This window comes from Dendrobates tinctorius, unplaced genomic scaffold (assembly GCF_039654945.1).
Source record: "Dendrobates tinctorius isolate UK_male_01 unplaced genomic scaffold, ASM3965494v1 ptg000162l, whole genome shotgun sequence".
NCBI lineage: Eukaryota > Metazoa > Chordata > Amphibia > Anura > Dendrobatidae > Dendrobates > Dendrobates tinctorius.
The window spans coordinates 45,402,825-45,419,938 of record NW_027361829.1 but is presented as its reverse complement, the minus strand read 5'-3'; the positions used below and the strand labels follow the sequence as shown (position 1 = coordinate 45,419,938).

At 41.7% G+C, this 17,114-nt stretch overlaps 1 protein-coding gene across 1 annotated transcript in view; it reads left to right on the top strand.

Moving 5' to 3' along the window:
* The window catches only part of ANLN (anillin, actin binding protein), a 120,584-nt gene that overhangs the window by 49,174 nt on the left and 54,296 nt on the right, over positions 1 to 17,114 (top strand). Inside the window, exons 6-14 of the mRNA XM_073549992.1 lie at positions 1,362 to 1,546; positions 1,655 to 1,762; positions 4,339 to 4,435; positions 7,959 to 8,075; positions 9,250 to 9,515; positions 9,599 to 9,750; positions 10,728 to 10,875; positions 11,462 to 11,597; positions 15,642 to 15,815. Of these exons, the coding sequence (XP_073406093.1) occupies positions 1,362 to 1,546; positions 1,655 to 1,762; positions 4,339 to 4,435; positions 7,959 to 8,075; positions 9,250 to 9,515; positions 9,599 to 9,750; positions 10,728 to 10,875; positions 11,462 to 11,597; positions 15,642 to 15,815 (1,383 nt within the window). The remainder of the gene's footprint in view (positions 1 to 1,361; positions 1,547 to 1,654; positions 1,763 to 4,338; positions 4,436 to 7,958; positions 8,076 to 9,249; positions 9,516 to 9,598; positions 9,751 to 10,727; positions 10,876 to 11,461; positions 11,598 to 15,641; positions 15,816 to 17,114) is intronic.

The window sequence follows — 17,114 nt, the reverse complement described above, 5'->3', positions numbered from 1 at the left end:
GATCTCCGGCAAGACCGTTTTGCGCAAGCAGAGATCGGTGTTGGCACAACAGGAAGGGAGATAGCAACCACCTGCCTGTTAGTTTTTAGGCCTTTAGTTAAAAATAAGTTCTAAATAAAAGCCTTTAAGGATTTTGTAGATTAAAAAAACTAAATTAATTTAGCTTTCCCTCAGAAACTGTAGTGATGCTTCTTCTCCACTGTTTTAATTGACAGGCTACTGTAATAACATCATTGCTAGAGTGCATGTGACCACTGCAGCAAATCACTGGGCTCAGTGATCTTGTGCATTGTATGTACATTGGTATGACTATTTATCCTAGTGATTGCCTTAAGCTGTCACGTGCATTCTAGGTCTGACAACATCACTTCAGCTTGTTAACAAGCACTGAGGATGAGTCGAAAGTGTAGTCCGGTCTTTTACTAAAAGTCAGCAGTTACTTTGCTCTTGCAGACTTCTGAAACCTCACAGTATGTGCACATCACACTGTCAGGATTCTTCTGCATCAGTGGCGAGTGGGGGTGTTAACTTTACGGCACACATGCACTATGCATACTTCCAGCTGCATTCCAACTAGACGTGCAAGACAATCCTGACTCAAGATCTCCCTTTCACAACCTTCCAAATGCTGCACTTGCTTTTGACCCACAACTTTTCAGAGTTAAATAGCCAGAGACTGTACTGACAACGGCCCTGGCAGTTGCTGCAGGGGCTCGCCTGTCAGTTAAGCTGTGCTCTCATGGTGATCGCGTGAACACAGCTCTTGTGCCAACAGCCCACACGATCACCTGAATGTACCCATGCATCCATTTAATGCAACTGCTTGGAAAATAGGACTTCAGCGTTTGCCCAATGTTGAGAATTGGTTAAAGGGAACCTGCCATCAAATTTTCTTCATGAAGGATGTCTGCCATCTATTTCTAAGAAGCACTGTACAACACTGTGGCAATGCGGTGTATATGTACTGTGTGTGTGTGTGTGTGTGTGTGTGTGTGTGTGTGTATGTGTATATATATATATATATATATATATCTATCTCTCGCCATGCATAGCAGGTGGCAGCTGTTATTATACAGCTGACATCCCCTGATGCTGCCAGAATCAGAGATTACTTTGGACTCAATTCTTGATTATGAAAAGTAAGCTACAAACCATAACCAAGTTGGCTTGCTTGTGTGTTTTTGTGTTAATTAAAAAAACAAAAAGCAAAACCTGCAACTCACTTGTATTTGTTAATCTTCCTGCCTAAAGGGAGTTCTGTGGTTTACATTATTTACATTGTGTTAAATTACCACCTTGCCAAACTAAATCCACATTCTCTGTTGCCTAGAACATAACAAGTAGTTCTCACTGTGTTACAGGTGGGCCCGGAATAAAATCATTCCTGGAGCGTTTTGGAGAGAAGTGTCAAGAACGCAGTCCTGCACCTGCAAATCTTGCCCTAAAGTCTGCAGTGTTGACTCCAAATACAAGGAGTATCCAAGAAAGACTGCTAAAGCAAAATGATGTATCCAGCACTGCTAGCCTAACACAGCAGCAGAAGCAGGTGTTTGTCTTCTACCACAATCGTTTGTCATAGAAGTCATTGTGTTTGCTACAAATTTGTACTTCTACTGACTTGTCATTTTATTTTTTTGTGCTGTTATTTCAAAAGGAACGTGAGAGAGAACTTGAAGCTCTTCGTAGCAGGTTTGATAAAGGCAGAGTGTGGAATGCAGACAAGGAAGATACGACTAAAACAAAACCGCAGGAGCCACAACGGGTAATTTCTTATGCCATTTACCAACACGTGTTCATCATGGAGAAATGGTAGAGAAAAGTAAAGGGTGACACTTTTGCGCTATTTAAATGAAATGAGACAACTTTGCAGAACTAAGCTCAACCACCTGTACACTATATACAGAATTATAATTATTAGGCAATTTTTATTTTTTATTAAATTACTGAACAGCTAGTGTTGTCAGTCAAACAAAAAGTTAATTAAACCTGAACATTTAAGAATGTAAACGAGCTTTTGTCTATTAAAATCTGTGTGCATAATTATTAGGAATCTTAGTGTGCAAAATTATTGTGCAACTAAATGAAAAATGTTTTCCCATCTCAAGAAAGGTTTAGATTTTTTTTTTTTTTTTTTTTTTTTTTTAGTGAGAATAATAACCAGACAACCTAAAATTTGTAAAGTTATATTTCTGACATTTCAAGAAATATTTTGATGACCAATATAGCCACTCTAGATTTCAATAAGTCATAAGCCTTCAACCATGGAGTCTGCCAGTTTCTTAATCTGTTGTCAAGCACTTTTTTGGATAGCGCCACCCACAGCCTCCCAGACACTGTTCAGTGAGGTGTACTGGTTATTTTTTTATTTTTTTTTTTTCCATGTAAATCTCCTGTGAAGAAGGCCCACGAGTTCTCAATAGGGTTTAGGTAAGGTGCTTTCATCTTTAAGGCCTTTCCTGGCAGCCAAGCAGAGGAGAATTCAAATCATGCAATGAAGCATTGTTCTCCATAAAAATCTTGGGTTTCTTGAAGGACGCAGAAATTGACCTGTACCCCTGCTGAAAGAAATGGTCTTCTAAAAACTGTCAGGAGGTTTGGGAATTAATTTTTCAGTTTATCTTGAACATGAAAAGGTCCAAGTAGCTCATCTTTAGCCCCTTTCCGACACTGGTCGAAATAGTACGCTGATGTTGGAATCCCTCCTTTTGATGTGGGCTCCGGCGATGAGCCCACATCTTTCTGGCACATGTCAGCTGTTTTGAACAGCTGACATGTGCCCGGAAGTTAGTGTGCATTTTTTTTTTTTTCTCTCAACCTGTTTTTTTTTTTTTTTTTTTTTTTTTTTGTTAGCCTGTTGATTTTTTACAACTAAACTTTTGATGGTTCTGTGATCGCACCCCAAAATCTTGGCAATTTCAAAGAGTGCTGCATGTTGTAGCCTTTAGGCCTCACCTTCCCTCATTACACAAATACACATCAATGGATTTCTAAAATCTGTTCTAAAATGAAATGATGAAAATACTCGTCCAAGAATTGTGCACATGGGTAAGTCTATGCTAGTGTTAGGCTGAGTTCACACGTGGCGTTTTTTTCGCGTTTCTGCGGTGGTTTTAACCGCGCGATTTTGCCGCGAAAAATAAGCATCCCATGCATTCCTATGGGATTCCGCAATGCTGTGCTAATGCTACCGCGGCGGAATCTCTTCGCGGTAAAAAGCGCAGCATGCTCATTAATTTTGCGGAATCGTGGCGATCCCGCACCCATAGGAATGCATTGTTCTGCTTACTTTCCGCATGTGGCTGTGCACACCATGCTAAAAGTAAGCAGAACAATTGCGGATGGTACCCACGATCCGGAGGAGAGGAGACTGTCCTCCGGGCTTTGGGTACCATATCCCTGTTAAAAATAGAATTTAAAATAAAAAATATTGTTATTCTCACCTTCAGACGTCCTGCGCAGCCTTCCCACCTCTCTCCACGCTCCCGTTCCCAGTAATCCTTTGCGAAAATGCCCGCGATGACGTCCGTTCTCGCGGGATCGCGAAGTCTCGCGGTCATTCGCGCGACGTCATCGCGAATTACCGCGAGACGTCGAGATCCCGCGAGAATGTACGTCATCGCGGGTATTTTCGCAAAAGATTACTGGGAACGAGAGCATGGAGAGAGGTGGGATGGCTGTGCGGGACGTCGGAAGGTAAGAATAACACCATTTTTTATTTTTTACATTTTATCTTTTACTACTGATGCTGCATAGGCGGCCTCAGTAGTAAAAAGTTGGTCATACTTGTCAAACACTATGATTGACGAGTGCGACCAACCTGTCAATCCGCTACTTACGCTTGCAAAATGCAAGTTTTTCCGCGGGAAAATCGCGGGAATTTAAAATGCGATTTTCCCGCGGAATGGAATTCCGGAACTCTCGCGGTAATTTCCGCGAGAGTTCCGCTACGTGTGAATCTAGCCTGAGGGTTTAGACCAATCAACGACTGAAGCCCTATCCTTAGTCGCCAACAAAATTCCTGCTATAAAAATTTCTTCATTTCCTTTCCTGAAAAGTCTGCAGTTGTATCGAATAGGATGCGTATAGGTTAGGAATACTGAAGAAGCAGTTTATCTACTGAAAACCAAAACTGTTGAACTTTTACTATACATGAGTGACTCGTTTTCCTTCAGGGTTATCTTTATATAAAGATCAATGTGTTTTGTTACAAAATTAGAAATACTGGAACTTATTTTAACGTTTCTCAAATATTACTTTTGTATCTCTTTTTATGGATCACATGTAGAAATCCAAATATATGTTTTTTGTTTTCTATCATCTTTATTGTTGGAAACGCAGGTTCATCCTTCAACCTCTAGCAAACCACCCAAGCCAGATGTAATTTCTCATCCTGTAGTTGAAAGGTTCCCTGTTACACCAGAGAAAAGTAATACAGGTAATAATGCATGATTGGATGACTTGTAAATCTGCCTAGCTCCAGCTCTTGCTATTTTTGAACTGTGCTAAATTTCAGTCAGTACTTGTGTAGTTCCACTGTTCTCTAATTATATAGTAAGATGAAACCGCTATTAACCACATCACCCCCCAATTAGAAGTGTAGATTTACATCCTAAAATTCAGTACTCCTTGCAGGGAGTAGTACATTTACGATGTTGATATCAATGTCAGACTGTGTGGTATAGCGTTCTGCTGTGGTTGCTTCCCTGACTTAGTAAATACTTGTCCTCCCCAAGTAATAATTCTGATCCCATTTTCTTAAACCTGTGTGTTTCATTCCTCCATTATTGCTACTGGAAATGTTTTGAAGACCTCGACAAAGAGTTGTGTTCCCCACAGTCTGGTATTGGCAGCACTGATTCAATGGGAGCACATTGATAACATGTTTATACCTGTTGTCCATTTTTCATAACTTTCTCAGAGGAATAACAGGAACAATGGAGAGCGCCAAGAGGAGGTGCTCCATAATGATTACGATTCTTTTCTAAGGCTGTAATGAGAGATGTCAGGTACTGTATGACTTTGGTTACCTGATGGGCAGCTAAAGTAATTGAGTAATTTCTGACAGGACTCCTTGTAGAGATGGATACTGCTTACTCTGCCCATACAAACTGTGAGCTTTCCCTTTAGGCCGGGGTCACACTAACCGACGCAAAATACGGTCAGTATTTTACATGCGTAATACGGATGAATGGCCCCTAAACAGTGCTCCGTATGTCATCCGTAATCAAGGTGTGGTCGCATATTTTGCGCATGTAAGCATCCGTATGGCATCCGTATGGCGAGATTTTCTCGCAGGCTTGCAAAATGGACATATAATGGAGCCCTATGACAGGGTTAGGGTTAACAGAAACCAAAGAATAGATATAGACACATAGAATGTGCATTGCCGGCTTTGCTAAAAGACAACTGGTGTGTATTTCTCGCAAGTCACATATGTGGTCCGTGTGTAATGCGTATTTTTTGCGCACCCATAGACTTGCATTGGCGTACTACGGCCGTAGTACGCTGACAATCGCGGCGATTGGCTCGGACCGTAGAATACGGATGAGAAATATACGGCTGGTGCGAGGGACCCCATAAAGAATCGGTCCGTGTCTAATGCGTGCTTTTAGCGCCTCTCACTCGGCCGTATTCCCCGCCAGTGTGACCCCGGCCTTATCGGTGTGTACAGAGAAGGCTGTAAATCATCCTGTGTGTGCAGGGTAAGCAGGGCTCTCTAATAGGAGTCCTTTCAGGAATTGCTTTTTTTAATTTTATTTTTTTTTTAAACTCTGGAATCTTGCTCCATAGAATACAAACCTTTTATATACTTGTACCACATGATGGAGAAAACAGCATAATTACTTGACAGTAACTTGTTTTAAAGTGTTAGAGACATCAGAATAAATCATGAGGTTTTTTAGGTGATGTAAATCAGTCATAAGAATCCTGTGTGGTATTGTTGAATGTAGCTGCAGTCCCACAGATGCAGCGCTGCACTGTTCAAAGCTTGACGGACTGGTGGATATATAGTGGCATGTGAGGGGGCCATCTATACCAGGATGAGGATGAAGGGGGCCATATATACCAGGAGGGGTTTGCCTAACAAACGGGCAATCACTGTATGTGTTTCGGCTGTCTTAACAGCCTCAAAACATGCAGATGCGGGGACTCTAACATATTGTACGAGCACACCCAAGTTACTCGGATAACACCCAAGCATGCTCGCTCATCACTAATGAAAATCCCTCACATAAAAGTTGAAAGACTCTTGTTTGGCTACAGTAAGCATAAACAAGCTGTGATGCTTTCAAAATGAGGTGCCACTAGGTATTAACCATACAGGGTGCCCAAAAGTTTGCATCTGCCCATTTTCAATTTTTGTAATTTTTAAAATGTAAAAGATAAATCTACATATATAATTGCCAGATGGCCGCTGTCCCCGAATCCCATAAGGCACTGTGGTAGTGTCACTTGCGCCCGCGCAGGTAACATACGGTGTATATACTCGAGTATAAGCCAGCATGCTAGCGGGGGAGAGGGAGCGGCAGGAGAGAGCAGCTGTGACAGCATACTCGCCCACTCCTGGCGCGGTGACTGCAACATCCCTGCATCTCTGGTACCGCTCATTAAAGTAATGAATATGGATACGCATACTCATTACTTTAATGAGCAGTATCACCTGACCTCTGAATACAGGAAGTGCTGCTGGAAGCCGGGAAAACAGAGAGATGCAGGAATGTTGTAGCCACCGACCGGGGGAGCCGAGCCAAGGCAAGCCATGCATACAGGATGGGACCAGGGAGCCATGCATACAGGATGGGACCAGGGAGCCACACATACAACGACAGGGACGGGGAAGCCACACATAGCAGTACAGGGACCAGGAGAGCCACACATAGCAGGACAGGACGTGGGGACAATGCATACCCGGCTTATACTCGAGTCCATAAGCTTACCCAGTTTTCCATGGCAAAATTAGGTGCTTCGACTTATACTCGGGTCAGCTTATACTCGAGTATATACGGTACACGTCTCCGCTATTCCCACGCAGGCGCAGTAACAGTTGTGTCGTTACTACGTGGCTGCAATTCCTGCGCATGAGCAATAACAGCCACAACTGCGTGCTCTACCCGCGCTGCTCCTGTCAGCACCACTAAGCATACACAGATGTTAATTTCTAATAATATAAACATATCTATAATAGTTGGATGGAGAGAGAGAGAAAATGAGGAAGTAGCACACCATTACTTTAGTGCAAAAAAGTGGTTTTAATGGTCCATTTGTGCGATCTATACACACAGGTGCATTTCGCAAAATTAGAATAGAATTTCCTTCCACTCAGCTTTCCATTAATATGCTTGGAAGCAGCAGCTACTGGTGAATTTAAAAAATAAAAATAGATACCAATAAAAGATGAATATCGCTATACTTACCCGTCCTGGCGCGGTCTCTGCAGCCCCGTTCTCCCACGGTCTCCCTTCCTGCCTTCAGAAGTCACGTGGTACTGCTCATTAACTCATGAATATGCGCATATTCATGAGTTTAATGAGCGGTACCATGTGATCGCTGAAGGAAGGGAGATCGCGGAAAAGCTGGGGGCTGCAGAGACAGCGCCAGGACGGGTAAGTATGACTTGGCAGCGGCCGCATCTTATATCGGCCAAAACTGCTGACAGTTTCCCTTTCAACTTTTGGCTTTTAGAGATCATTTCATCCTTCAACTTAACTGTTCACAGTAACAGTAATTTTGACCAGGGGTGCCCAAACTTATACATGCCACTTCAGCAGAGTACAATTACTCTGTCAGTGCTAAACAAGTCATGTTCAACTACTTCATTCAAAAAAGGGAAATGGTGCCCCCCATTCTCCTGATTGGAGAGGATCCCTGTGGTGTGCATAGGTGGTAGTATGTAATTCTGGAAGAGTGAAATAAAACTTGTGTTGATTGTGTTTTTAATATATTGTAAAATCATTTAGGTGCAGTGCAATATAAAATGGCTGAGCGTCTTAACAGCCCTGGGAAATCCATACAACCATCCTCTGTGTCTATAGAGCAGTCTAAACCACTTGTGGATTCGAAAGTTGAAAAGAAAGGTTCGTTTTCATAACTTAATGCTTTGTTAGCACTGTATGAAAGAATAATGGTAGTATAGCACAGACTATGATTCTACCAGCATTTATCAATGAAGTTTCTCTATCGCCTCATTGGGGGACACAAACCATGGGTGTATGCTGCCACTAGGAGGCTGACACTATGTAGAAAAAAAGTTAGCTCCTCCGCAGGCCTTTTTTGGGTAGTGGGGAGTGCCGTAAGCTATTGTTGGACTTAGGTGCAGAGATTATTAGGAAGGTATCTTCTAGCTTTTTCAGCCATCTTCCCACAAAATTCCCATTTCTTTTTGACTGCTGGAATAGCATACAGTGTTATGCTATTAAGTGGGAGCCATTAAAATGGTTCAGCTGTTATATCATTTAGCCCCTGTAGAAATGCAAGCCATTACACCAGTGTGAATAGAGCCTTAACCTCCAAAAAGCATGTTTTGCAGAATTACACATTTTCTGTAAGTGACAATATAGAGAATAAACCACTAATAGGGTTCAGTATTGCTAAGTGATGTGTTGAGAAAATGCGAAGTGTTAAAGAACAGGCCCAATACATTTTCAACACTAGAAATATTTCCTTACCTATAAACCTTTAGGCTGAGTGCAGACGGACTTTTTGGCCCTGCGGATGTTTCTGCGCAGAATGGAAGAAATCCGCAGGTCAAATGACCTGCATTTTTCCTGCGGATTTCTTCCATTTTTGATGCGGTTTTCATGCGGTTTTCGTGCGGTTTTCCATCGTGGTTTTCCCCCTGCGGATTTGGTGACAGGGGAGATGGAAAACCGCACAGAAGAAGTAACATGCTGCGGATTTTGTACCGCGTGATTTTAAGGCTACTGTACATCACAATGCTGAAATGCAACGTTTCTGCGCGGTAAAATCCGCTGCAAATCTGCATCGTGTGCACACAGCCTTAATCTTGGGGAGATTCTTGAATAGTAACACAATTGTTGAAATCCTTTAAATCTTGCTAGTGAAAAGCTAAATTTAAGATTAAATGAGTTTGTAGTGTAGTGACTGGTGAAGCAACTATAGACGATGTTTGTGTCATAGAAGCGTATAAAGCCTGTGCAGTTATGCAGATCATGATGTAGCCAGGACTTCAAGATTGATTTTCATCTTTTCATTTAGTGGCTTAGATTATTTGTTTTGTCTTCCTAACAGTTGAAGTGACGAATGAGGTTGAAATGAGTGTAGATGGTGATATTGATGAGATAAACAGTTCAGAAGTGATCACCAACATATTTAGTGATGCTCTGGAAGATGTGGATGATGAAACCTTTGAAGCAAGTTCCTCAAAACAAATGGAAAAAGCCTGTGATGATGGGGAAAGTGATGGAGAAAGAGATGACGGGGAAGATGCTTTTAACATTTCTTCTATGTCTTTGCTCGCTCCTTTAGCAGAGACAGTTGGCGTTGGAAGTCCAGAAGTATGTTAAGTAGTAGTTAACTATTCGTCCTGATGTTTTACTAATGAACTGTCTGCAATTCACCAACTTTATTTATTATTTAGGCCTTTCTTTCAAAATCCAGCATGGCAGCAGACAGTAGCAAAGTCTCTGACAGCCCAAAATCGGTGACTTTCCAAACTTCAGCCAGTGAAGACACTGAAGAATTCCAGGAGAGTGTTCTGTGTGAAGAGGAAAATCCAAATCTTCTTTATAGGTACTTTCTTTATATCTACACTGTGCTCCGGTGCTGAGTCCACATCTTTTCCAGCACATATCAGCTGTTTTGAACAGCTGATATGTGCCCGGAACAGCCGCGGGTGGAATTGCAATCCACCTGTTGCTATTAACCCGTTAAACTTCGCTGTCAAACTCTGACAGCGGCATTTAACACGCGCTTCTATCCATCGGTGACCCTGTCACGTGATCGCCGGTTACCGATGGGTCAGCATTGATAACCAGAAATCTCCAGGAGACCTCTATGGTTGTCAATGCCAGATTGCTATGAGCGCCGCCCGGTGGTTGGCGATCATAGCAAGTGAGTAATTCTGCTACACACAGGCGATCTGATTATCGTGTCTATGTAGCAGAGCCGATCGGTTGTGGCAGCTTCTAGTCTCCCGTGGAGACAATTGAAGCATGCCAAAAGTGAAAAAAAATATTTTTTTTTTTAAATATTAAAAAAATAAAAAGTTCAAATCACCCCCCTTTCGCCTCGTTCAAAGTGAAACAAAAATAAAAAATCAAACATACCCACGTTAACCCGATCAGTAAATGTCATAATGAGAAAAAATGAGAAAAAAAACAATCAAAACGCCAGAATTACTTTTTTTTTTTTGGTCGACGCTACTTTGCAATAAAATCAATAGTGGGTGATCAAAAGATCGTATCTGCACCAAAATGGTATCAATAAAAACGTCAGCTTGGTGCACAAATCACGAAAAATGGGTCTCGGAAAGCAGCACTTTTTTTTTTTTTTTTTTTTAAAGTTTGGATCTTTTTTTCACCACTTAATTAAAAAGAACCTAGACATGTTTGGTGTCTATTTGCTATGGCTCTGGGAAGAAAGGGAGCAATAAACAAAAACTCAAAAATGGAAAATGGCCTGAGGGTTAAGGGATTAAAGGAAACAAAAGAAAATTTAATTCTCTGTGCAAAATGCAATTCTCTGGCCTAACTATTGTTTCCATTTAGCATTGACGCGTACAGATCACAAAGATACAAGGAGTCTGATCGTCCTCCAGTAGTGCAGAAAATTGTCCGTAAAGAAGATGTGTCTTCTCGCGTTGAGGACAAGAGGAATGCATCTCCACGGCCTCTTAACATCAAGCAAAAAATGAAGGTATTGTTACTGGTGGTTTTATTTACTTTTTATTATATATATTTTTTTTTTTTTTTTGTTAATCAGTGAAAAAACATAATGTACATGAATATGATGGATCCTTTGTATCCATTATGGATTCTGGAAAAGGCAGAGGCCTGATACAAGAGCATTTCATGTGAGCACGGTAGATGCAGCAGCCTTGTTGTTAATTTTGAAATAAGACTCCACAAAAAAAAAATTGCTTTTGTTTTACCATATTATACAAAATCCCAAATTGGCATCCGTAAAGAGCACCCATCACTGGTTTAGTCTGCGTGGCTGTTGGTTTTCTGGGTGGCTTGCATCTTATGTTACCAGTCTAGGTGAGAGTATTGTACTGGCATAGAAACATAATTTGGGGATGACTGGAATTGACTTGAGTGTCCATCTTTTTTTGCCTCAAGAATACTTGTAAAATGTTGGTCTTGGCGTGAATAGGTACACCCTTGGGATGTTCCTAATTATATTATACAGTTTTGGGGATTTTTCTAAACAAAATACAGAGCTTGTGCTACATAATTGTGGCTGCGCAGATGACCTTCTCCACTTGTATTATTCCATGTAGATGCTGAGTAATGAGATCAGCCTGCAACAAACTGTAATTCATCAGGCCAGCCAGGCTCTGAATTGCTGCATAGATGAAGAACATGGAAAAGGATCCCAAACTGAAGCGGAAGCTGAGCGTTTACTGCTGGTATCGAGTAAGTAGTGATTCCCCAAAATGCAGTAAATTTAACTATCAATATCCTGCAAGGGGCCAATGTTCGCTGAATGCAGCCCCAGTTTATCATGGGTCCAGACTGCAGAGATTGGGAGTGAAGCTGGAGTATCCAGCACTAGCTCAGTTGTTTGAGCGATAATGGCTATTTGTAATTAGTTACCAGCTTACCATATATACTCGTGTATAAGCCGACCCCCTAATTTTGCCACAAAAAACTGGGAAAATGTATTGACTCGTGTATAAGCCGAGGGTGGAATCCATAGACTATGCCCCCATATGCTGCTCCATAGATTATGCCCCCATATGCTGCTCCATAGATTATGCCCCCATATGCTGCTCCATAGATTATGCCCCCATATGCTGCTCCATAGATTATGCCCCCATATGCTGCTCCATAGATTATGCCCCCATATGCTGCTCCATAGATTATGCCCCCATATGCTGCTCCATAGATTATGCCCCCATATGCTGCTCCATAGATTATGCCCCCATATGCTGCTCCATAGATTATGCCCCCATATGCTGCTCCATAGATTATGCCCCCATATGCTGCTCCATAGATTATGCCCCCATATGCTGCTCCATAGATTATATGCCCCCATATGCTGCTCCATAGATTATATGCCCCCATATGCTGCTCCATAGATTATATGCCCCCATATGCTGCTCCATAGATTATATGCCCCCATATGCTGCTGCAAAAAAAGCCATACTCGCCTCTCCTAGGTCCATCGCCGCTGTCTGCCGCTTCTTGTGTCAGTGACTGTTCAGCCAGCAGAGGGGCGGCGCACACTAAACACGTCACCGCGCCCCCTGCTGCCTAAACGTCACTGACACAGGATGCAGCAGAGACAGCTGTGAGCAGCGATGGACTGGGGGACAGGTGAATATCGCTATACTCACCCATCCTGCCGCGGTCTCTGCAGCCTCGCTTCTCCACTGTCTCCCTTCGTGTCTTCAGCGGTCACGTGGTACCGCTCATTACACTCATGAATATGCGCATATTCATGAGTAATGAGCGGTACCACGTGACCGCTGAAGAGACGAAGGGAGACAGTGGAGAAGCGAGGCTGCAGAGACCGTGGCAGGACAGGCAAGTACAATCTGTGACACTCCCCCGCCGACCCCCCCAGGTATATGACCCTTGTATAAGCCGAGAGGGGAGGGGGGGACTTTCAGCCAAAAAAAAAGGACTGAAAATCTCAGCTTATACACGAGTATATACGGTAGTTATGGTTTCAACCAGGGATGTGGAGTTGGTAAGCCAAACCTGTGACTCCGACTCCACGATTCCGACTCCCACATATATTGCTTATATTTAAGTGAAAAATTTATTGTAGTACAATGTGAACATCAGACAGTTAATCATTTTTATGATACAGTAATCAAGATATTTAGATAGAACATAATATATATTTATTGGAATACAACTTTAGAACAAAAAAACTGTAATAAATTGTAAATATGTAATATATATATATATATATATATATATATATATATATATATATATATATATATATATATATATATATATATATATATATACACATACACATACACATATACACTCGAGTGTAAGCCGATCCCCTAATTTTGCCACAAAAAATTGGGAAAACTTATTGTCTCGAGTATAAGCCTAGGGTGGAAAATGCAGCAGCTACTGGTAAATTTAAAAAATAAAAATAGATATCAATAAAAGTAAAATTAATTGAGACATCAGTAAGATAAACGTTTTTGAATAACCATATTGAATCAGGAGCCCCATATAATGCTCCATACAGTTCATGATGGGCCCCATAAGATGCTCCATACAAAATACACCCCATATAATGCTGCACAAAGGTTCATAATGATCCCATAAGATGCTCCCTAGAATAATATGCCTCATATGCTGCTCCATAAAGGTTATGGCCACATAAAATGATCCATAGATTATGCTGCCCCCATAAGATGATCCATAGATTATGCTGCCCCATAAGATGATCCATAGATTATGCTCCCATATGCTGCTCCATTTATTATGCCCCATATGCTGCCCCCATAAGATGCTCCATACATTATGCCCCCATATGCTGCTCCATATATTATGCCCCCATATGCTGCTCCATATATTATGCCCCCATATGCTGCTCCATAGATTATGCCCCCATATGCTGCTCCATAGATTATGCCCCCATATGCTGCTCCCATATGCTACTCCATGGATTATGCCCCCATATGCTGCTCCATGGATTATGCCCCCATATGCTGCTCCATGGATTATGCCCCCATATGCTGCTCCAAATATTATGCCCCCATATGCTGCTCCAAATATTATGCCCCCATATGCTGCTCCAGATATTATGCCCCCATATGCTGCTCCAGATATTATGCCCCCATATGCTGCTCTATAGATTATGCCCCCATATGCTGCCCCCATAAGATGCGCCATACATTATGCCCCCTTATGCTGCTGCAAAAAAAAATGACATACTCACCTCTCCGTCGCTGGGTGTCAGGTGTCGATGCTGGCTCAGGACCCGGCACCTGAGACATTCACCTGTCCTGCGTCCATCGCTGCTGCTCACCGCTATCTGCCACGTCATCTGTCAGTGACGTTTGGCAGCAGAGGGCACGGCGCGCACTAACCGCGTCACCACACCCTCTGCTGTCTGAATGTCACTCACAGAGGACTCATCAGACAGCAGCAAACAGCGATGGAGCTGGGACAGGTGAATATAGCCTATACTTAACCCGTCCTGGCGCGGTCTCTGCAGCTCCGTTCTCCAACTTCCTGCCTTCAGTGGTCACGTGGTACCGCTCATTAAACTCATGAATATGCGTATATTCATGAGTTTAATGAGCAGTACCATGTGACCGCGGAAGGGAGACCGTGGGACAAGCAGGGGGGCTGCAGAGACCGCGCCAGGAGGGGTAAGTATGACCTGACACCCTGGCGTATGAGACTCGAATATAAGCCGAGAGGGGGTCTTTCAGCCCCAAAAAAGGGCTGAAAATCTCGGCTTATATTCGAGTATATACGGTGTGTATATCTAATATATATATTACACTATGTAATAAACTATGTAAGTGGCAAAAAACAGTTTTCAACAAAAGCATACTAAATAACATTTGTGCAGTCTATGAATTTGTTCTAAGAAATAGAATTGCCTCCATCAGATCCTCCTTCATAGATGACCTCAAATCTGACCTAATAATTTTAAGGCTAGAGAACAACCTCTCTACACTAACTTAGGTTGGAGACAAGCTTGTAACCACATGGGCAACATCTCTAACAATTTCCGGGTAAAAAGGAATTGCCTCATGCACAGTCAGTTTTGATGAACGGTTGAATTTTTCTATTTGAGAGCAAGTGAAACATTTTGCTGAAATATGATCAATCTGCTTGCTATAGGAGACGGAGTGAAATCTTTTTCCTTGCAGCAACGCTTTGCATGCTCCATGTCATCCAAATACTTGTCAAAGTCAAACGCCTCATCTGATAAGGATGAAGATATGGCAGCAGTAGCACTGGCAAGACCCAAGTCCTCTTGCGCCTGGCAGTCCTCCTGTAGGCCTCTCATTCCAACTGCTACCTCAGTCAGGGCTTCTTTTCTTTTAGTAAGCTGTTGATGATCAAGCTGTATACGATGACTTGGGTCCACGTAAACAGCTGCCAGAAAAATTTTATTTCCCAATAGCTGTGTCTCTCTCCGTTTCATTGAAGCAGAAATGCCATCTGCGATTAAACCTCCTCTTTGGGACAGACAAAATAGCAAGTTCTTCCACTCCCTTATGAAAATGCCAGGAGTTAAATCCTCAGCTTGTAATTTTTTAGTCACGGTAAATGGGTGATTAAGCAATTCCTTCAATTCAGCCACCTGTGTCCATTGGCAGAAATGATTTGTGTATTACATTTATTTATTTTTTACATAAAGCACAAAAACACAGATCCATTGATTGTGCCATCGTGACTCTAATGTATGATTTAACGCGTGTTTTTTTTTTTTTTGTTTGTTTTTTTTTTTTTTTAACTGTATAGCTGAAAAAAGAGCTGCAATGCTTGCGGAGATAAATAAATTGAAGAGTGAAGGACCTCAGAAGAAACCCACTTCCCATGGCAATTATAACACTCCATCCAGAGGCTTGATATCGATTTCTGAAATCTTCCTGCCTCTTAAAACAGATTTTGTCTGCAGCACCTCTCAAAGACCAGGCAAGTATACATATACACTTCGGTTTTTGCCTCTTCAAGACAAAGAAAAAGGCTTCCATGTTACTTTAGTTTTTATTGTTGCCTTGTAGTCTTGAATAGCCAAGTCTGATCCAGAAAATTTAAATCGGAATAGGATGCACTGAGGGGTTTTTGTTTTTTTCTGTTTGTCTCATGGATCAGTTAAAAAATAAAAAAAAGTCTGATTAGATCTTTGAACTGGGGTGTGATAAAAGGGTGTGATAAAAGGGGGCCAATCAGACATTTTTTTGGCCATATTTTAAGACTGACCATTAGGGTGACCGGATCTCATATGGGGGGGAAAAAATGTCAGAATCTTGTTCGTCTGGACCCCACAAAACGATTCCCCTTTCCAGATATTGAGAGAGCCAAAATTTGAGCTCGATCAAACGACGTTAACCCGTGCCGCTCGTCGCTCAAAGTTTGAAAAAATCCAAATTGAGGTATTTTAAGATTTAGGTATTTTGCATAGTCTGTTAGACTATAAAGAATGTGACAACAACATTGCAGAAATAGCCCTGACCAAATTTTCGAACCATTTGTGGTATTTGAATGCAGAGTTGGTGGGATTATCGTTTTTTGATCCCACCATTACAGACAATGAAAAGTTGTTAATGGCTAATAAATTGCTCAGTAGCACAGATGAACCATCAGAGCACGCTAACCTACATGAGTTGATAATTTTACATAGTTATTTAATCTATTCTAGCGCTTTTGTTAAAGTAGTTTTTGAAACGTCAGAATATAATGCTCGGCATTTGCTTACAACTTGCAGGACATATTGCTTTTGTTCTTCATCTTTTGTCAGAAGGTCGTTAAAGTCGGTTACTTCCTACCTCTTTTTTAATTTTTCTTTCCTAACTTTTGGATTTACAACCCTAGCGTGCTCTGATGGTTCATCTGTGCTACTGAGCAATTTATTAGCCATTAACAACTTTTCATTGTGTGTAATGGTGGGATCAAAAAACGATAAAATACCTCAATTTGGATTTTTTCAAACTTTGAGCGACGAGCGGCACGGGTTAACGTCGTTTGATCGAGCTCAAATTTTGGCTATCTCCATATCTGGAAAGGGGAATCGTTTTGTGGGGTCCAGACGGACAAAATTCCGACATCGATTTTTTGCGGTCACCCTACTGACCATCAAGAGAGGAAAAACTGTCATGTGAATAAGGCCTTACATTTTTGTCTGTGTATAAAAAGTTGACTATGTTTTTAATCATTAAAAATGTAGAAGTCACAGTATGTGATTGTGGGTTGTTTACTATTATAGGCCAGTAG